The sequence below is a fragment of the Anguilla anguilla genome, chromosome 3 (assembly GCF_013347855.1).
Source record: "Anguilla anguilla isolate fAngAng1 chromosome 3, fAngAng1.pri, whole genome shotgun sequence".
NCBI classification, from domain to species: Eukaryota; Metazoa; Chordata; class Actinopteri; order Anguilliformes; family Anguillidae; genus Anguilla; species Anguilla anguilla.
Window position 1 is genome coordinate 1,833,106 of NC_049203.1, and position 20,991 is coordinate 1,854,096.

At 48.4% G+C, this 20,991-nt stretch overlaps 2 protein-coding genes across 5 annotated transcripts; one reads left to right on the plus strand and one right to left on the minus strand.

Annotated features, from left to right (window-relative positions):
- The first annotated feature begins 921 nt into the window (after positions 1 to 921).
- Positions 922 to 9,250, plus strand: LOC118223421 (heterogeneous nuclear ribonucleoprotein H-like). 4 transcript variants are annotated; one of them, XM_035409923.1, is made up of 11 exons: positions 922 to 1,078; positions 2,947 to 3,061; positions 3,279 to 3,434; positions 3,808 to 3,951; positions 4,906 to 5,044; positions 6,654 to 6,826; positions 6,959 to 7,062; positions 7,409 to 7,544; positions 7,790 to 7,873; positions 8,132 to 8,197; positions 8,450 to 9,246. In XM_035409923.1, exons 2-11 carry the CDS (start codon positions 2,977 to 2,979, stop codon positions 8,545 to 8,547), a joined length of 1,185 nt encoding a protein of 394 aa, XP_035265814.1. In that variant the 5' UTR covers positions 922 to 1,078; positions 2,947 to 2,976; the 3' UTR covers positions 8,548 to 9,246. The 4 variants fall into 4 exon arrangements, with proteins under 4 accessions (XP_035265814.1, XP_035265813.1, XP_035265810.1 ...); XM_035409922.1 differs by having other exon boundaries at positions 6,654 to 7,062; positions 8,446 to 9,250; XM_035409919.1 differs by having other exon boundaries at positions 6,654 to 7,062; positions 8,450 to 9,250.
- Positions 9,251 to 10,656: 1,406 nt separating this feature from the next.
- rufy1 (RUN and FYVE domain containing 1) lies at positions 10,657 to 20,693 on the minus strand. Its single transcript, XM_035409918.1, has 18 exons — positions 20,124 to 20,693; positions 18,967 to 19,143; positions 18,516 to 18,633; positions 18,180 to 18,281; positions 17,746 to 17,869; positions 16,691 to 16,752; positions 16,530 to 16,595; positions 16,008 to 16,077; positions 15,597 to 15,698; positions 15,373 to 15,489; positions 14,153 to 14,320; positions 13,399 to 13,496; positions 12,877 to 12,996; positions 12,271 to 12,400; positions 11,931 to 12,025; positions 11,787 to 11,835; positions 11,234 to 11,311; positions 10,657 to 10,869 (listed from the first exon to the last, which is right to left on the minus strand). Exons 1-18 carry the CDS (start codon positions 20,428 to 20,430, stop codon positions 10,726 to 10,728), a joined length of 2,127 nt encoding a protein of 708 aa, XP_035265809.1. The 5' UTR covers positions 20,431 to 20,693; the 3' UTR covers positions 10,657 to 10,725.
- Positions 20,694 to 20,991: the final 298 nt, after the last annotated feature.

Consider the following 20,991-nt stretch of genomic DNA (forward strand, 5'->3'; position numbering starts at 1 on the left):
GTGCTGCCCACCCTGGCTCCTGGAGCTCTACAGCCTGCAGGTTTTCATTTCAACCCTAATTCGGCACACCTGATTCCACCAATTGGCAGCTGAATGAGATCCCGATCTGTTGAATGAGGTACGTCCTTTTGATTGGCAATGTATTTTCTCTGGGTCAAAGGTGACCTCTGAGTCATAGACCGACTCTCCACAGTAAATATTTATGTACCCGGATCACAGTGTGAACATTCTACCAACTGTCAACACTACAGTACTGTATTAGGGGTGTGTTGGAATAAAGACTATTTCCTGCTGCTCATTAATGTGGTAATAAACAACCCACGACATCAAGCCTTCTTTGTTTTGCTGTGAGTTCATAGACCGTATAAAAATATAATATAGTGCTACCTTACTGCCATCTAGTGGAATGACGATAGATTGCAACCTGTTCCGTCATTAGGTCAGATGCTGGGTCAGATCACGTTTAAACAAGGATCCTCTTTGAATTACAGTGCCGTCTAGCGGGGAAAAGAATTTAACTCAGATCATGAACACGAGAATTAAGGATGCACTTGTAGGACGGTGCAGTATTTGGCATTATTTGTACATGGTATGTTATTTATGCAGAAAAATGTAATACATTTTGTAACCTCTGACTATAGGCATGACTGCCAAAAGTAAGACATGGAACACATTTGAACAATTGCTTGCTCTCAAATACTTTGTGATGTTAGGGTGTGCTTCTTGCCCAGTATGTTTTTGCTGCAGAACTCCTTTTGTCAACGTGCCAGTCATATCCACCTCTCCAGGGGAGAGCTAGTCTGCCAGAGTCATTTGCCACGTTGACATGTCCACGAAACAGAAAAAGGACGTCTACACGCTACATCCCAACACAAGTGACCAAAAAACTGCAGGCCGTTTGGAGGAAAGTGTCAATCCAGGTTGGGAATTCAGCGTACCGAAGCACTGCAGCTGATGCATGCACGCGAACAGCTGACGTCATATGTTGGGCGTGGCCAACGGGACTGATCAGGAAACGAGCGCAGAGTCACACATCCTCCAGGACCGCGAGAGGGGATACCGAGAGGCATAAACTACGGTGAGGTAGTGGCCTGTGTATATGTTTGTCTTGTTATTTGTTAAAATGTATTTTATTATTAAGCAGAATGTGTAGTTTTTAGAAGCATACCGTAACATTAGCTGTTTAAAAGCTGGGTCACGTATTTCCTTAATTTCATTTCGATAACAACGGTAGGCCCGTTTTACTCGTCTTTGTTTGCAGTTCAGTCTTATGTGAAATATTTGCCAAAATGTGACTGTACTTGACGATCACAGAGCGCACAGTCTTCATGTATGAACACAATCTCTTGGTCACAAATGGCCGTCTTGTGATGGGTCGTTTTGTTGTTACAGCGTTAGCTTACTGTCCAGTTAAAGCTAGCTAGCTACGTCCAGGCGCCATCTAAAATGTCGGAAAGCCCTTTTGAATGACGCGTGTATCGGGATAGCTACTTACTTGGACTTGCTAGCTCACACGTTAGACTACAAATTGCATCGTCTAGAATAAGATATATTCTTTTTTCTCTTCGAAGGAGAGATTGCCCCTTTTAGATATTTAGCTAATTGTGACTTAAATGTGATGTTCAAGTAAAACGTAACATTGAAGTTAAATTGCTAAATTGGTTAACATATAGCCTAGACCAGCTTTGCTCGCCAGTATCGTTCATTGCAGAAACGCCAGTTACGTCAGTTAGACCCAATTTCCCCTTGAAATGAGGCCAGTTTCTAAAAATAATAAATTATCTATTCCCCTAAGCTAAGTGCACAGACCGGAGCATTTTGCGCCGTTCTGTTTGTTTTAGGATAGTGATGTGTTGCTCAGTTTTTGGATTAGCGTAGTGTAGATGGATAATCAAAACTGAGGCTTCGTTGTGAACTTAGCTCCTATATATGATCGATACAAAGTGAAGATTTGGAAATTACCAGGTTTCAGACCTCATATATACGTTGTATCACTCTGGATAGAATATTTTATTTGGTATGCTGGTATTACTCATTTGTTTAAATTGACGATAGTATACACTATAGCCTAATTGCTGCAGTAACGTTATTGTTAGCTATATTCGTTATCATAGCTCGACACTAACATTTTTTCCAAGGAGCGCACGTGCTCTAGGTTGAAAAATTTAGGAGCACGCTCATGCATCCCAATTAATAGATGTTCCCTTAAATTATTTTTCCAGTTAGCACAAATCAATGTTCAGGAGCAAATTGTCCTAAAATTGGAGAACTGCGGAGCTCTAGTTATCATACTAATATTTGAGATATATGGTAGTTATATATCGCAAGTTATAATAATGATTAATGCATTAACATATACATAGCAAATTGCAGGTTACTAGTGCGCAAAAAAGGAAACCTTGCAATGAAGTTTATTTTTATTTATTTTTTTATTTAACCTTTATTTAACCAGGTTAGTCTCATTGAGATTAGAAATCTCTTTTTCAAGAGAGACCTGGCCAAGAAAGCGGCAGTCGATTACAGACACGACAAAATTTCAACATTTAACATACTATAAAAGCAGACAAACAGCAATGTTCAAAGTTTCACAATCTGGTTAACATGATTGATAGTTGATAGTTGACTCCTAAGTTATTTGGTAAAATTTATTTAAACACTCAGAAAAATGTGATCAAAGATTTGACATAAGTCTGTTCATGTTTTGAAACAATTTATAGTGCATAATATTATGCAGCAGTAAAGGATTTTATGATGATAATATGGCTCAATGTTCTCAACGGTAAAATATTTTCAGGTAGTTTCGGGTGCGCAGGTGATGACCGAGTACGGATTTTGTCCAGTTTGTCCAAGGCTGTGGCTTCCTGTTTGACGTTGTTTAACTTCGGTAAATTTAGGGATGGATTATGAGTGCATTAGTCATGAATTGAGATTTTTGTGTTTACGCAGCTACAGGGAGCCGTCTGTGCAGTACTAACGATGTCTGACGGAGAAGGGTTTGTGGTGCGCGTGCGTGGCCTACCGTGGTCCTGCTCGGTGGACGAAGTTCAGAGGTTTTTCTCAGGTAAGACTTGCAGCGTCACATTGCAGATCTTTTTTGGTGGATCTAAAAGCTTTTTATTGCCTTTTTGCTGATGGGGGAATCTAGTTTCCCTTCTGGGTGGGCTCATACCTTTTTACCATGGAATTCATGCCTGCACCTATTTGTGAGCCAAGTTAAGCAGATAAGTATGAACTCGCCCCGGTCCTCCTTCACGCGCGCGGCGGTAATTGTGTTCCAGACTGCAAAATCGCTAACGCCTCCTCGGGGATCCACTTCACGTACACGCGGGAGGGCCGCCCGAGCGGCGAGGCCTTCGTCGAGCTGGAGTCGGACGACGACCTGAAGATCGCCGTCAAGAAGGACAGAGAAACCATGGGACACAGATATGTGGAAGGTGAGTGTGTGAGAGAGAGAGAGAGAGAGAGTGTGTGTGTGTGCTTGTGTGAGAGAGAGGGTGAGGGTGTGTGTGTGTGTGTGTGTATGTGTGTGAGAGTGAGTGTGTGTGTGTGAGAGTGTGTGTGTGTGTGAGAGAGTGTGTGTGATAGTAAGTGTGGGGAGTGTGAGAGTGTGAGAGAGTGTGTGTGATAGTAAGTGTGGGAAGTGTGAGAGTGTGTGTGATAGTAAGTGTGGGGAGTGTGAGAGTGTGAGAGAGTGTGTGTGATAGTAAGTGCGGGGAGTGTGCGAGAACCTGATGGAGGCGGGGGGGTTTGGCCCCCTCAGCGTGTTTACCCGCCTGCGTCTCTGCCCCCCCCCCCCCCCCCCCGCAGTGTTCAAATCCAACAGCGTGGAGATGGACTGGGTCCTGAAGCACACGGGGCCCAACTGCCCCGAGACCGGGGGCGACGGCCTGGTCCGGATGCGCGGCCTGCCCTTCGGCTGCAGCAAGGAGGAGATCGTCCAGTTCTTCTCCGGTGAGGCCCCGCCCCTGCCTCTGCCTCTCTGTACTCCCGAAGCTCACTTCCTGTTGGAAACGTGGTTGAGGGAGGCTTCTGTTCTTCTGAGCGCAGGCATATCATTCACCTTTCTTTCCGGTCCATTCATGATTCAGAAACAGACCCCGTGTTTTTCATACCTGAGGCGCAGGCAGCCCCTCTCTGACCCCTGACCCCATGGCCTTTGCACTTCCTGGAATTGAACCCTGAATCATGTTTTTGGCGTCTTGCATACGTGTCCGATAGCCGTGGATGTGGTCAGAGATTTATGCCAGTCTGTCACTTCATGCTGGAGCTGGGGTAGCTGTGCATAAGATGCAAATGTTGGGTCTTGACCTTTCACCTTTCCCCTGCCCCTTTGCCACACCCACTTGTGACATCATATCCTATCTCAGCCACCCCCCCTCACTAAAGTTCTCTGCGCATCTTGGTCCCCTTGTCCCTCTTCAGTGTAACTGGGGGCTACCTCCATCTCACTCTCTTATCCTGAGTAGATACAGATAGAATGTATGTTCTGTATGTAATTCATACTGCAAATCTTCTCATTAATGTTCCCGCTAATGCAGTAAAGACTAAAGGCCTGATTTACTGAGACCTTTAGCGAAAGCATTTAGCACAAGCAAAACCAACAGCATGACCAGTGATTGGTGCACGGTGTTTGTTTTGCACCAATCATTGGTTGTGTTGTTAGTTTTGCGCGTGCTGAAGGTCTTAGTAAATCGGGCCAAGTAAACGGTCTGCAGAGAGAGCAATGGTATGTATGATTCGTAGAGTTTGAATTTCATTTTTAATTTCTTTTTTTTTTTAATTCTTAATTTTCTTTTTTTTTTTTTTTTTTTTTGTAACAGCAGACGTTAGAGAAAGAGGAAGCGATGTGACTGGGCATGTGATTTAATTTGTCCCCCGCTGGGGTTATCTGTCCTTGGGTTGAAGGGTTGGAAATCGTGCCAAATGGGATTACATTGCCGGTGGACTTCCAGGGGAGGAGTTCGGGGGAGGCCTTCGTGCAGTTTGCGTCTCAGGATATAGCCGAAAAGGCTCTAAAGAAACACAAGGAAAGGATAGGGCACAGGTGGGGCTGGTTGGTTGGCTGAATAAGTCGCTCTTCTTATGGTGTTCACCTACGAAACAACAAACAACAACAAAAACAGACCTGCATCTACATTCACACACAGGCATTAAGCAGAGGCTCTAATTCAGAGCGATGTACACAGCGTACACTCTCACATACAGTCTGTTTGTGCAGTACTGGATGTTTACTGAAGTTTCCTCAGGGGTACAGCGGCAGTGCCCCCACATGGGAATCAAACCTGCAACCTCAGAGTTGAAATTCAATTTCACGAATTTGGGGAGAGTGCCCATCATGTTCTCTCAAGATTTTATTCAATTCATTAATTAAATTTTAATTTGTTTCCAAAATTGAATTGATCCCCAATCCAGCACATGGAATTTAGAGGGCATTTACAAACACATACTGACCTGTACACACACACACACACACACACACACACACACGTGTATGTTTGTGTGTGAATGCACACATGTACAGTTATGTACATGTGAGTAGCATGGGCATTCACAGTCTTTTGGGAGAGTACGAAACGTTTTCTATTCACTGAAACACCAAGCCAGTCAGAACATAGATACTCAGATTAGTGCTGAGTGATCGGGGGGTTCAGGTGCTCTGTATTTGAGTAAAATGTTTTTTTTTTTTTTTAAATGTCCTTTTTTCTATTTTAGTTTTTCCCCAAAATTCTAAGTCGTCGTTCTTGGTAGTGATTGTGACATCAGCATTAGAATGTTCAGTTAAGAGCGTTCTAATCACTTAACTTTGAAGGTTATGTGTGGGTGGAGAGGACTGATATAAGGTTATCAGCAGTTTGTGCATAAACCTACAACATAAGGTTGCTAGATATTTGGGGTCCCAGAAGGGGGTTTGGGGGGTGGGGTGGGGGGTGATCGCTCAGCACTAAACCTGAGGCACACACACAGGAACTACAGAGGTGTTAAGTTCCCAGAATGCCACTCTTCATGGAGACACTGGTCACACGGTCACAGGTGACAATGCAGGTGGGTCAGGCCGAACTGTCTGCTGGCACCGACACACGGTGTCACCAGTGCTTAGGCGCTAACAGGTAACCATAAGAGAGGTTATTCACAGCATACCATGTTTTCAAACATGATGACCAATAGAAAAAACAGTGTGTTTGGTATCTGTAGTTTTGATTTGTTTTTTTTTTCATCCTTGCTAGTTGCTCAGTATTTAACGTGTACACAGTCCAATGAGCTCATTTCACTATTCATTGTATCACAGTCCTGGAGGCCTGCAGTGTCTGGTAGTTTTTGGAGTGTTTCTAGCCCCAGTGGTTCATTTAAGTCATTGATTGGCTGATTGAAAGGAAAACTACAAAAACCAGCATGCACTGCAGGCCCCCTGGAAATTTAGTTGGACACCCCTGATATTAATTCGAGGCTGTGAGGAGCCAGGCGTTAGCAGCCCTCTGTAAGACACACAGGAGGAGACTGCAGTGGCCTGGTAGGGAAGCTAGAGTGACATGGACATTTGAGTAATTACACCATGAGAGCGTTGGTATTTTGGTATTGTTGCTCGGGCAGAGTCCGCCCCCCGCCCCCGGTACCCCACCCCGGTCCTGACGAGCGGCGTTTTCGGCGTTCCGCAGGTACATCGAGATCTTCCAGAGCAGCCGGGCGGAGGTGCGCACGCACTACGAGCCCCAGCGGAAGCCCGTGGGCATGCAGCGGCCCGGCCCGTACGACCGGCCCAGCGGGGGGCGGGGCTACAGCGCCGTGCCGCGCGGCGGCTCGTACGACAGGATGCGCCGCGGGGGCTACGGTGAGCGCCACGCCGCCGCCGCCGCCGACACTCCCGGGGGTTTAGGGGTGCGAGGCTTCCTCCTCTATTGGGCGGGATGTGGTGTAACTCTGCGTCTCTTCCTCTTTCCCCGTTTCCCCATTGGTCGGCCAGATGGGCGCTATGGCGACGGGAGCTCCTCCTTCCAGAGCATCACGGGCCACTGTGTGCACATGAGGGGGCTTCCTTACCGCGCGACCGAGACGGACATCTACAACGTGAGTCCCCCCCCAGCGCCACACGCGTGGACACAGCACGGGACCGCCTGCAGCACACACTCTACACGCCTGCAACACACGCCTGCAACACTCTACACGCTTACAACACACACTCCACACGCCCCACACACTCTACACGCCTGCAACACACACTCCACACGCCCCACACACTCTACACGCCTGCAGCACACACTCCACACACACTACATGCCTCCAGCACACTCTACACGCCTGCAGCACACACTTACAACACTCTGCACGCTCTGAAGGACGTGCTCTACAGGCTCTGCCTAACCCTAACCCTAATCCTCTCCCCCCCCCCCCCCCCCCCCCCCCCCCCCCGCAGTTCTTCTCCCCGCTGAACCCCGTGCGCGTGCACATCGAGGTCGGGCCGGACGGGCGGGTCACCGGCGAGGCCGACGTGGAGTTCGCCACCCACGAGGACGCCGTGGCGGCCATGTCTAAGGACAAGGCCAACATGCGTAAGAGCGTGCGCGGCGTGTGTGTGTGTGTGTGTGTGTGTGTGTGTGTACGCGCGCTTACGTGAGAGAGAAGATGGAGACCTCCAACCTTGTGTTGAGATGTTTATGATTTCAGTTTATGACAGTGAGAGAGTGAGAGAAATGAGAAATGTAAGGTGCGGCTGACTTGGTGAGTGTTGTGTTTCTAGCGTTTCGACCGTGGGTAGGACGGACGTGTCTGATTTCTGAATTCTTCTCTCCTGCAGAGCATCGTTATGTGGAGCTGTTCCTGAACTCAACAGCAGGGGGCAGTAACGGGGCCTACGGGAGCCAGATGATCGGGGCCATGGGTGAGTCTCCGCCCACTGTGACGGGAGAGTGAGGTCTCATGACCCCACCATGATGTGTGGAGCTGGAAATGAGCTGTCAATCATCCATATGGGGTGGAGCTACATTGAGCTGTCAATCACCAATAATGGGTGGAGTTACTGTGAGATCGCACGGTAGCCATAAATTGCAGGGTAGCTGTAGCCTTGCTCATGTATACTCGAGGGTTAGCCGAAGGGTTTGCCGAGTTTTGTTTTGTGACAGTTTTCTATTCTCTGCAGCCAACCAATCAGCGTACGGGCCCAGCAGCCAACAGGCAAGCGGCATGGGGGGGTACAGCGACTACAGTGAGTGTCGGCTCCGCCCTGAGGGGGGGGCAGGAAATTACCTGTACCTGTGTGTGTGTGTGTGTCTGTCTGTGTGTGTGTGTGTGTGTGTGTTGAAAATGCTTGTCGCTTTTGAGTTTATTCAGCTGTGTGTGCTTGCATATGTGTAAGTAGCTTCTTTGGTTGTATCTGTGTGCGTGCGTGTGCGTGTGTGTGTGTGTGTGTGTGTGTGCGCACTCGGGTCCTAAAGTGTGTATTTCTCTCTCCTGTTAGGTAATCAGAGTGGAATGAGCAGCAGTTACTATGGCAGCGGTGGGCGTGGCTCCATGGGCATGAATGGCCTGGGTATGGGGGAGGGGTGGGGCATGTAGGACTGGGGTACTTTTGAGTGGTGGGGGGCGAGGGGTTGGAAGGTTCTTGGACCAAGGATTTCAAGCCCTCAAGCCTACTAATGACCTGGGGCGGGGGGTGGGGTGGAGGGGAGTTCACTTTCAATCCCCTCCTGCCATAGACTTTGGGGTGTGGTTTTCTCCCTTTCTGTTTCGTTTTCCACATTGTCCAATGGGATGGCAGCATTTTTTTTTTGTTTTTTTGTAAAGAAGACAAGTTGGACTTCACGTCTGTCTGAGCACAGGAGTCAGTTGGAAACTTTTTTTGTAAATGTAATAACAATGCTAATAATAATAACGGAGTGCATTTTGTGTAGTGCTGTTCATCTTGGAGTGATTCACACTGACACTGGGAGGGAGGGGGTGAACTGAACCACCTCCAGATATGGACACGACTATTTTCTCTGGCAGCAGAAATACAAATCCTTCATCGCCCCTGTTGAAGACCTGAGAGAAATTTGGCATTCATTTGAAATTTTATACTCTGAATAAGAGTGCATTTGAGTTTCTTTTTAGAAAAAATAAACGGATGAATAAATGGGGGGAGGGGGAGGGGGGGTGGGGGGAGATGCAATTTGGCCAAAATAATTTCATCCTTTTTGGGGAAGAAATCTTACCTATAAACCGTTTTCATTTGTGGTAATCTTGTACTGCGGAGTAAATAAACTTGTTACAGTAAAACGTCTCTCTCTCTCTCTCCTTTACTGTCAAAGTAGAGGCTGACGAACTTTTGAGAAACAATCAGAAAGACTTTATTAAATTCTGCACAGGTTCTTCCTATATATAAAATGCGTGAATAGAAAAGTGGTAAAGCGTGCCCATTGGTTCATAAAAACGGCATTGATTAGTATTCGCTAAATTAGTTCAGCTGGCTTCACAATTCACCAGATAAATCTGAAATTAATTTTACATAGATCTATATTCATTTTTATTCTGACAACATTCTATAACATTTACCTGGTAATGTACAAATATTTCCTCTGAGGATGCCATACTGGTTATGATTTTTTATTAAATGAATTTCTGGGTTGCTACAGTAATCAGCTGTCCCACACTCAGGTGCTTCTGGGTAATTTATCTGAAGTTGTCTGATAAAAAGCATCTGAACTCCAGGACCGTCCAGAAGGTTTATTTATCGAAACTGGGTTCTGAAGTGTGGGAGAGAACTGGATCAGCTCTACAGCCAGGGAAAACCAACACAACATTTAAAGAGCAGGGACAAGGGCCAGTTTTGTTTTCTAATAAAACTACATGATCACTAAAGTGGACAACGCAAGTCAGGGCCAGTAAGTTTCACTGAAATGCTTAGTGTCCTTTTTTCTTTTTTTTTGAAAACTGAATTAAAAAAAAAAAGTTAATTTCTGATACAGACTAACTTTGTGAAGGCACAGAGACTACATTGTGACAAACATGAAATTGGACTTCAGCTTCTCAAATCTGATTTTGCTAGCACATTCGGAACTCTGTGAGGAGCTGTTCAGAGGAAAACTACATTTGAGCATCCTGACGTCTGCTGTGCATAATTGATATTTCAATATTTCATACCGGTTTAGTGCATTCAAACTGACCAGCTGTTCATAGACAGCCAGCCAAAATAGATCAGAACCCAAGTCTCTGCTGTGAGACAGATAACATAACCATGTTCCACCTAATCATTCAGCATGATCCCCAAAACAAAATGCAGGTACCCCAAGCACACTTCTGGGCGTACACCCCGACCACTGCAATGCTACTGAAACTGGACCCCATGGTTTGTGAGTGATTTTAAACAAGCTGTATGAAAAAAAGCATCCCTTTATCTGACCTCTGAGACTGACGTCAGTCCTGAAGAGTGAGTGTATTTACGCAGGTGTGACGGAGGCTGAGTGTGTGTGTGAGGAAAGGGTGTGTGTGTGTGTGTGACATTCTGTCTGCGGTTTTGTGTTCAGGTGCGTGTCCAAATGCATGGCTGTGTCTGCACATGTCTGCATGTATAAAAGTGTGTGTGCATATAAGTGTATGTGTGTGTATAAAAGTGTGTGTGTATAAGCGTTTATGTGTGTGTGTATAAAAGTGTGTATGTAAGTGTGTGTGTATAAGTGTTTATGTGTGCATAAGTGTGTGTGTATAAGTGTTTGTGTGTGTATAAAAGTGTGTGTAGATTAGTGTGAGAGTGTGAGGTCAGGACGCGGTGGACGAGCTCCTCTGCAGCAGCAGGGAGTGGCAGGTGTCGCAGACGCGGACGGGTCGCGGGTACGAGGGCAGGGCCAGCTCGTTACCGGAGCAGCTGCTGCAGTAGATGTCTCCGCAGTTCCGGCAGTGATGCTGGGGACAGAGAGGAGGCCGTGAGTCACAGTGTCGCTGTGGGATGGACAGACGGACGGACACACACACTCACACGCACACACATACTCACACACAGACACACACACACTCTCACACGCACACACACACTCACACACAGACACACACACACACACTCACACACACGACAGCCATGGGATAATAATACACTGTCAACGACTCACTGGTTTGAATCAATCATTGCTATCTGCTGTGGAGAACAAAATAATTGGATTGGTTGAAACGAGTCAATAATTGACAGTTCACTGTAGCTCCACCCTTTTCAGGGTTCTTGAAGTCTCTCTGGGTTAATCGCCAGCTGCACACAGATGGGGGCGGGGCCTACCTTCCTCCGAGCAATGGAGAACTCCTTCTGGCACTGCTTACACTGAGTGGCCTCGTCATCCTTCAGCCAGGCGTGGCCCTGAGAGACAAAGGGAGAGAGAGAGTGAGACAGACACACACAAACACACACACAGAGGCAGACCCAGACAGGTAGGCAAACACACAGATGGGCACAGACAGACAGAGAAAGACAGACAGACACACAGACAGACAGGCAGGAAGAGACACAGGCAGACACACACACACACACACACACACACACAGACAGACACACACACAGACAGAGACAGAGACACACACACATACAGACACAGACAGACAGGCAGGAAGAGACATAGGCAGACACACACAGAGAGACAGACAGACACACACATACAGGCACACAGACAGACACTCAGACAGACAGGCAGGAAGAGGCAGGCAGACACACACACACAGACAGAGAGAGAGAGAGACAGACAGACAGACACACACACACACACAGGGACAGTGTTATGGTCTCCGGCGTGTGCTGCAGGGTTAGGGTTGAATCTGCTCTGTGGGGTTCTGCTCACCTTCAGCGCCTTGTTGACTTCCTTGAAGTCCTCCATCTTCAGCTTGGACCTGAGAGAGAGAGAGAAGCAAGATGAAGGAGGGATGAGAGGATGAGGGAGAGAGGGAGAGAGGGATGAGAGAGGGAGGGAGGGAGCAGTGCTCACTGGCTGAGGTGCAGACCCATCTCCTGCAGAGCCTGCTCCTGCTCCTCACACGTCGTCTGCAGCTGCTTCTTCTCCTGCTGCAGCTCCTGCAGCTCCTGCACAGACGCCAGAAAAACGTGACTAACGCTGCGCAGACGCAGACACAAGCACACACTACACAAACACTGCGCAGACGCACATTTTTATTCAGACTATTTCGCTGCGCAGATTCACTGCATCTTTATCTCAGTCTACACTCAGTCCTGGTGTGATAAAGACAAATAAATATGACTGTGTGACATCACTGACGCAGGACTGCCCCCTTCCTGCTGGGCGCCTGCGCAGACGGACGCAGACTGACCTTCTGCAGACCCTGCAGCTGTTGCAGCTGCGTGCGCAGTTCTGCGCTGTTGTCCTGCTCCCTCTGCAGCTCCCGCTGCATGCGCTGCCTCTGCTCCTTCTCGCTGCGCAGGTCCGACTCCAGCCCCAGCCTGACATGCGCAGGGGAGTGAACCAATCAGAGCGCAGCTCACCAAGGCCCGGCCTGGCCCCTGTATGTGTGTGTGTGTAAGGTGTGTGTGAGTGTCTGTGTGTGTGTAAGGTGTGTGTGTGTGTGTGTGTGTGTGTGTGTGTAAGGTGTGTATGTGTATGTGTGTGTAAGGTGTGTGTGAGTGTGTGTGTAAGGTGTGTATGTGAGTGTCTGTGTGTGTGTAAGGTGTGTGTGAGTGTGTGTGTGTGTGTGTGTGTGTAAGGTGTGTGTGAGTGTCTGTGTGTGTGTGTAAGGTGTGTGTGTGTGTGTAAGGTGTGTATGTGAGTGTGTGAGTGTGTGTGTATGTGTGTGTAAGGTGTGTGTGAGTGTGTGTGTGTGTGTAAGGTGTGTATGTGAGTGTGTGAGTGTGTGTGTGTGTGTAAGGTGTGTGTGTGTGCGTATATGTATATATAAGGTGTATGCGTAAGGTGTGCGTACCTCAGGGTGTCCAGCTCGCTCAGCTGCCTCTGCAGTGAGTCCACTCTCCCCTGCAGCTCCTGCCTGGCCTCCTGCTCCTGGGCCAGGGCCTGCCTGCGCGTCTGCTCCGAGCTCTGCATCCTGCGGGAGGCCGGCATCGACTCAACACGGAGAACCTGAACACTGCCCGGAGCGTCTGAACTCAACGCGGAGAACCTGAACACTGCCCGGAGCGTCTGAACTCAACACGGAGAACCTGAACACTGCCCGGAGCGTCTGAACTCAACATGGAGGCCCTGAACACTGCCTGGAGTGTCTGAACTCAACACGGAGAACCTGAACACTGCCTGGAGTGTCTGAACTCAACACGGAGGCCCTGAACACTGCCTGGAGTGTCTGAACTCAACACGGAGAACCTGAACACTGCCTGGAGTGTCTGAACTCAACACGGAGAACCTGAACACTCACCGCTGCGTCTGAGCTCAACATGGAGGCCCTGAACACTGAGCGCTGCCTCTCAGGTGTGACGGGCATGCAGCTCACCTGTCCTCCAGCTCCTTCATGGTCTGAGACATCTGGTTCATCTTCTCCTCCAGCTGAGCGGCCTCCTCCTCCTTCTTCTGCACAACGCGGCTTGTATCCTGAGGACCAGAATCACAGAGCCGAGATCACCCTCCAACCAAGACCGAGAGTCACCCCCCAGCCAAGATCACACTCCAACCAAGACCGAGAGTCACCCCCCAGCCAAGATCACACTCCAACCAAGACCGAGAGTCACCCCCCAGCCAAGATCACACTCCAACCAAGACCGAGAGTCACCCCCCAGCCAAGATCACACTCCAACCAAGACCGAGAGTCACCCCCCAGCCAAGATCACACTCCAACCAAGACCGAGAGTCACCCCCCAGCCAAGATCACACTCCAACCAAGACCGAGAGTCACCCCCCAGCCAAGATCACACTCCAACCAAGACCGAGAGTCACCCCCCAGCCAAGATCACACTCCAACCAAGACCGAGAGTCACCCCCCAGCCAAGATCACACTCCAACCAAGACCAAAAGTCACCATGCAACCAACATCACACTCCAACCAAGACCGAGAGTCACCCCCCAGCCAAGATCACACTCCAACCAAGACCGAGAGTCACCCCCCAGCCAAGATCACACTCCAACCAAGACCGAGAGTCACCCCCCAGCCAAGATCACACTCCAACCAAGACCGAGAGTCACCACCCAGCCAAGATCACTCTCCAAGCTAATGACCAGTCCCTCTCCTGGTCCTGTGCAGGTGAGCATACCTGTGCTTTGTGGAACATCTGCAGGTTGAGGGTCTTGACCTGGTCGAGCTGCAGGCGGAGAGCGCCCAGGGTGTCCTGCTTCTCGTGCGTGTCCTTCTCCAGAAGCTTCATGGCCACCTCCATCTCCTGCTTTAACCCCACCTGCAGCTCCAGCTCCTTCTCCAGCTCCTACACACACACAAACGCACAGGCACACACACAGGCACACAGACACACCACACACACAGACCCCCGTACACGAGCACACACACACCCACACAGGCACACATGCATAAACAAAAATTTACAAAATGCTTTACTGAAAAATGCTACATATGTGAACATGATCACAGATGAATATCAAAAGCTGCGCCTCACTATAACTTTGCCAACAATAACAACAATAAAGGCAATGACAAATAATAACCCTAACAACTGTAACAGGTGCTAATACTACAAACAGGAACAACAACAATAAAATGAACACACACACACACAACTGTTCCACATAAATAATTAAACAGCTAACAGCACAAAGCTTGGGAGTATAACTCAGACAGAAGCACAGGAGCGATGGAAATCAGTAAAGGAGAGAAGGATGGAGGCCATGTTATAAATCGGTAAAGGAGAGAAGGACTGAGGCCATGTTATAAATCAGTAAAGGAGAGAAGGACTGAGGCCATGTTATAAATCAGTAAAGGAGAGAAGGACTGAGGCCATGTTATAAATCAGTAAAGGAGAGAAGGACTGAGGCCGTTATAAATCAGTAAAGGAGAGAAGGACACAGGCCATGTTATAAATCAGTAAAGGAGAGAAGGACACAGACCATGTTATAAATCAGTAAAGGAGAGAAGGACTGAGGCCGTTATAAATCAGTAAAGGAGAGAAGGACACAGGCCATGTTATAAATCAGTAAAGGAGAGAAGGACACAGACCATGTTATAAATCAGTAAAGGAGAGAAGGACTGAAGCCATGTTATAAATCAGTAAAGGAGAGAAGGACTGAGGCCATGTTATAAATCAGTAAAGGAGAGAAGGACACAGGCCATGTTATAAATCAGTAAAGGAGAGAAGGACCAAGGCGATGTTATAAATCAGTAAAGGAGAGAAGGACTGAGGCCATGTTATAAATCAGTAAAGGAGAGAAGGACACAGGCCATGTTATAAATCAGTAAAGGAGAGAAGGACCAAGGCGATGTTATAAATCAGTAAAGGAGAGAAGGACACAGGCGATGTCTGACCTGTCGAATACGTTTCTCCTCCTTGTACTGCTTCCACACCTCGTTATACATCTCGTCCAGACCCTGCCGGGACTGCCTGTACGTCTCCAACTCCACCTCGCTGTCCTGCCGAGACACCTGGGGGACAGGTAGAGCACACCTGGTACAGCAGGTACAGGTACTGTGTGTGTGAGCGTGTTTCTGAATGTGTGTGTGTGTGTGTGTATGACTGTGTGTGAGCTCACCTCCTCCTTCTTCTTGCTGCACTGTAGGATGGTCATGTTCTCCTGTTTAAGCTGATCCTGCTCCTCCCGCAGAGAGTTAATCCGGTCTGTCGCTGCAGTCAGCTGACCAGAGCCCACGGTAAGAAGTGTGTGAATGAGATATGCCACACAGACTACAAACTCTCACACACACACACACACATGCAGAAACAAATATAGACCACACACACACTCATACACACACACATACAGAAACACATACAGACCACACACACACAGACACACACAAATACACATACACACACATAAACTTGCAAACAAACAGACACACACACAGACACACACAGACACACACACAGACACAGACACACACACACTGCACAAATTAAACACAGGCCTCTGTGTACACAGGGAGGGGTGCAGAGGCCTCACCTCCTCTACCAGCTTAGAGTTTGTCTTTTCTAGAGAGTCCATCTTAGCTTGCAGGTCTGTCACCGTACAGCTGTGGAGACAGACGGACAGCGTCAGGAGACAGACAGACCAACACATGCAGAAAAGAGTCTGCTGCTGTACAGGAGAGTGGTAAATGGTAAATGGACTGCATTTATGTAGCGCTTTTATCCAAAGCGCTTTACATTTGATGCCTCGCACTCACCAGAGCAATTAGGGGTTAGGTGTCTTGCTCAGGGACACTTCAACATGCCCATGGCGGGGGATCGAACTGGCAACCCTCCGACTGCCAGACAACCGCTCTTACCTCCTGAGCTATGTCGCCTCCTGAGTGTGTGTGTGAGGCAGTGTGTGTGTGTGTGTGTGTGTGTGTGCATGTCAGTGTGTGAGTGTGTATGTATGAGATTGTGTGTGTGTGTGTGTGTGTGTGTGTGTGTGTGCATGTCAGTGTGTGAGTGTGTATGTATGAGAGTATGTGTGTGTGTGTGCGTGTGTGCACCTTACCTCAGGTGTCTGTTCAGCTCCTCGATGTAGTGCTTCTGATCCAGAATGGCGGTCATCTTCCCGTCACTGGCAGACACAGGGGGAGGGAGTTAGAGAAAGCGTGGGACCGAAAGAAAAGAGAAGTGCAGAAAGAAGGGAGGAGAAACGGAGGAGGCGCTCACTCCTTCTGGGTCTCGGTGCCCTGGGGGTCCTTCAGGTAGAGGGAGAAGTCGATGACGCCCACCTAGCGGGACACACGGAGAGACACCGCCATGGGTCAGATCCCGCCACAGACACAGACACACAGACACAGACACAGACACACACACACACACAGACACACACACACACACACACAGACACACAGACACACAGACACACAGACACACAGACACACACACACACAGACACACAGACACACAGACACAGACACACAGACACACACACACACACACAGACACACAGACACACAGACACACACACACACAGACACACACACACACACAGACACACAGACACACAGACACGGACACACAGACACACAGACACGGACACACAGACACACAGACACGGACACACGGACACACGGACACACACACACAGACACACAGACACAGACACACAGACACGCAGCCCAGACACAGACACAGACACACACACACACAAACACACAGACACACAGACACACGGACACACACACACAAACACACGGACATACAGACACACAGACACACAGACACAAACACAGGGACACAGACACACACACACACACAGAGACACACAGACACACACAGACACACAGACACACAGACACACACGGACACACAGACACACGGACACACAGACACACGGACACACAGACACAGACACACAGACACACACACACACACACACACACGGACACACAGACACACAGCCTGGACACACGGACACACAGACACAGACACACGGACACACAGACACACGGACACATGGACATACAGACACACAGACACACAGACACAAACACACGGACACACACACACACAGACACACAGACACACACACACACACAGACACACAGACACACAGACACGGACACACAGACACAGACACAGACACAGACACAGACACAGACACAGACACACGGACACACGGACACACACACACACACACACGAACACACGGACACACGGACACGCAGCTCGCAGGCGGTTGGTGGACGAGCGGCGAACGGACAGGCCTGCGGGCGGCTCACCTGGGAGTCCAGGTCCTCCCCCTTCACGCACAGGTTGGCGTCGATGACGTTGAGGCCCACCAGCATCCCCACGATCACGGTCCCCTCCTCCTGCATCATGAGCGCCCCCGCCTCGTAGAACTCACTGAGAGAGAGAGAGAGCGCGAAGCAGGAGAAAGGAGAGGGAGAATGAGAGAGAACCAGAAGGGAGAGGTAGGGAAAGAAAGAGAGGGAGAAAGGGGGTACCAAGGAAGAGAGATGAATGGACAGAGGGAGAAAGGAGTGGCAAAGAGAAAGAGTGACAGTATATCAAATTGATTTCTTTGATACACACATTTTTAACATGTTTTAATCCCTCTATTCTTTCTATTCTATTCCAATCTCCCTTTAGGGTTCACTCTGTGTTTGAATGCCTGTATAACAGACTCCCAGACATGTCCAGGCCCACCGCCCACCTGAGCAGGTCCCGTCTGTCCAGGAGGGTTTTCAGGTAGTCGGCCACCTTCTTCTGCATGAGGGCCAGGTGTAGCCATGCCCGGCCCCTCCCCAGCCCGGTCCTGAGAAAGGAGGTTTGGGGGGGGGGGGGGGGGCGTACAGAGAGATGTCACAAACACACTGATATTGCTGTGCTGAAATGATGCAGCACATCATCCACCAATCAGAGCTTCACTCACTAGACAACATCACTCAAAACCAAGAACCAGCTCAGCCCCTCCCTCACTCAAAAACTGGATAACACATTACGTAGCCTTGGGGGGGGGGGGCACAGAGAGGGACGTGGGGGGGCTCACTTGATCCCTGGGAGGTCTCGTGCGCTGGTGGCGATGTTGGATGATTCAGGGCACAGCTTCTCCACAAGCTCCAGAGGTCCCCAAATGGACTTACTCTGCCCTATGAAGGATTTCCTAACTGCCAGGAGGAAGACAGACAGACAGACAGACACATCACACCAAGAAAACACAGACAGACAGACACATGGGAATCACTGCCCAGGTCAGTAAACTCGGGGAAAAGCACACTGGCTTCTATACTTCAAACAATTTCTGATTTGTTTAAGCTACAACACGCCAGGCAAAGTTCCATAGGGCATATGGCCGCTTCAACACAAAAGTCCCAATATACCATCGACTGATAAAATACGGGACAAGAGAGTCATGGAATGCCAGCTTTCAGGTGACCGGAAAAAACCGGAACAAATTCAGAGTCCTGTCCTCTCGTTTTAAAAAAAAAAAATTATCTCACCTTTGAGCCCGTGCTTCAGGCAATGTTCCAGAACCACGAAGAACTGCTGGAGAGGCGGGTATTCCGAGTCCAGCGAGCGGCCCAGGCTCAGCGACGACTGGATCAGAACCTTGACGCTCAGCTTCATCATGCTCAGCAGATTGGACCGCTCCACCGCCATCGGGTCCTTCCCCGAGGCTACTCCCGTTCCGCGCGCGCGGCACAAATGACAAGGCAGAAGTACAGCCGGCGCCGCACAGTTAGTCTCCGGGTTTAGGCTAATGCATTCCAGATAGTTTTATGAAAACACGAACCCCGATAATCTCTGACCAAAACACAACTCATAATTTTATATTTGTCAAATGTTCACCGTATTTCATAAACATAGATGGTCTGCGTCTGTACTACACGCCATAATCTACAGCAATGAAATATTAATATTAGTAATAATAGCCTATTATCTAATATTAGTAAATAGCTGCAGTTAATTCTCAAATTCTTCTCAAAACATTCCTCTTTCGCCAATTTAGCAAGCAAATACAGGCCAAATTACTAAGATTGTGGTAACTGAGACAAGTTAGATCTCCAAAGCAAATGTTTGTCGAAAACCGTATGTGAAAACAATTATGATATACTGAATAACAGTCCTGAGATGCAAACATCAATGTGTTTTAATAGATCAGCTGTTGCAGATACTGTTGGGGAAAAAATACACGTCATCGACAACAGAGGGAGGTGTTTACATTATTGTAACTTAGTCTCTTGCTAAGTCTCTTGGTTTTAGCTTACTATGTGTAAATTTCTACAGCTTAATCCGACTGCCAAATGACTACTAAACTGTACAGAGAATCCACAGGACCGAATTTGAGATTCCCACTCTTATTAACGTCAGAATAGTTATATTGACGCGTATTTTCCGGGAACACTACTAGTTACACAGCCATTACAGCAGGACATCGTTTGAAGGCATTAACTAGGCTACAGATCACCCATAACATCGCGTGTTTCATATATTTAGCTCTTTAATCAGTTGATTTGAGCTGTTAACGTTTTAAATACAGATCATAAACAAAATGTGGAAGTAGCAGGCGCGCACCGTCTCACGAGACAATGACAGGCGGTGGTTATTACGCCAGTCAGTCGGCCCAGTTAGACATAACGCGGCGGTTAGTCGCTACCTGGAAGGTTGCCGACGGTGCCGTCATCATCCTCGGTAGTCTGCTTGGTCGGTAAGCCCACGGAAACCGAAGTGGCGTTTCTCAAAGCGGTCCCGTAGCTGACCCCGCTGCTCAGGGTCTCGGAAGCTTTCCGGGCCAGCGACAGAATGGGCGCTGACCAGGTACTGTTCGGTGTCTGCTTGTCCTTGACTCCTTCTTCGTCGCTGGAGGTTTTGCTTTCTGATGCACCTTCCAGCACCTGTGCATCGTCCTCGCTCCTGTCGCACTCGCCAGCTGTCGCGTCCGACTCTTTGCCTTCCTCAGCCATCTTTCCCAAAACAAGGCATGTGACGCTAGACCACTGCAATCGATTATGATGCCAGAGAGCAGGCCTGATGCATCGATTGGGTGATCGTTCATGGACGAATCGTTCAATGCCACAGGCAGGCTAGTCGTGAGTTAACAGACATGGTCCCAAGCTATGAGTCTTTGTCACATTCGTTTAGTTATTTCTCATTTGACTATTTGGCAAATTCTACCATTTTGGTCGTTCATTTCATTATTAGAATGTTGGTTCATCGTGTGTGATAGCCTATAGGTCTACATACTGGCGTACCGAGTGACATATGATTGTCAGTGCCACCTAGTGGACCTGGAAGAATTGCAAGCCTTGTCACCTTTGTGGCGTGTACAGTGAAAATGGTCTGCAAATGAACCGACACAAACGCGATCATCGGATATGCGCCTGGAGGGATTGTGTCCGAGTTTTTTTTTTTTTCTTCAATCATAACATAATAACCTCGTATCTGTGTGAAGCGCCATCATGACAGGAAACGAAATTGAAAAAGGAAATTGAAATTGAAATTGAAAAAGAAAACGAAAAAGAAAA

Coding starts and splice junctions, on each gene's coding strand:
- rufy1 (XM_035409918.1), bottom strand. CDS start 20,430: ATGGCTGAGGAAGGCAAAGAGTCGGACGCGACAGCTGGCGAGTGCGAC. Junction 12,997..13,398: donor ATGAAGGAGCTGGAGGACAG/GTGAGCTGCATG, acceptor GGCCTCCCGCAG/GATGCAGAGCTCGGAGCAGA. Junction 12,401..12,876: donor AGCGAGCTGGACACCCTGAG/GTACGCACACCT, acceptor TGCGCATGTCAG/GCTGGGGCTGGAGTCGGACC.
- LOC118223421 (XM_035409919.1), top strand. CDS start 2,977: ATGTCTGACGGAGAAGGGTTTGTGGTGCGCGTGCGTGGCCTACCGTGG. Junction 3,952..4,905: donor GATCGTCCAGTTCTTCTCCG/GTGAGGCCCCGC, acceptor CTTGGGTTGAAG/GGTTGGAAATCGTGCCAAAT. Junction 7,874..8,131: donor CCAGATGATCGGGGCCATGG/GTGAGTCTCCGC, acceptor TATTCTCTGCAG/CCAACCAATCAGCGTACGGG.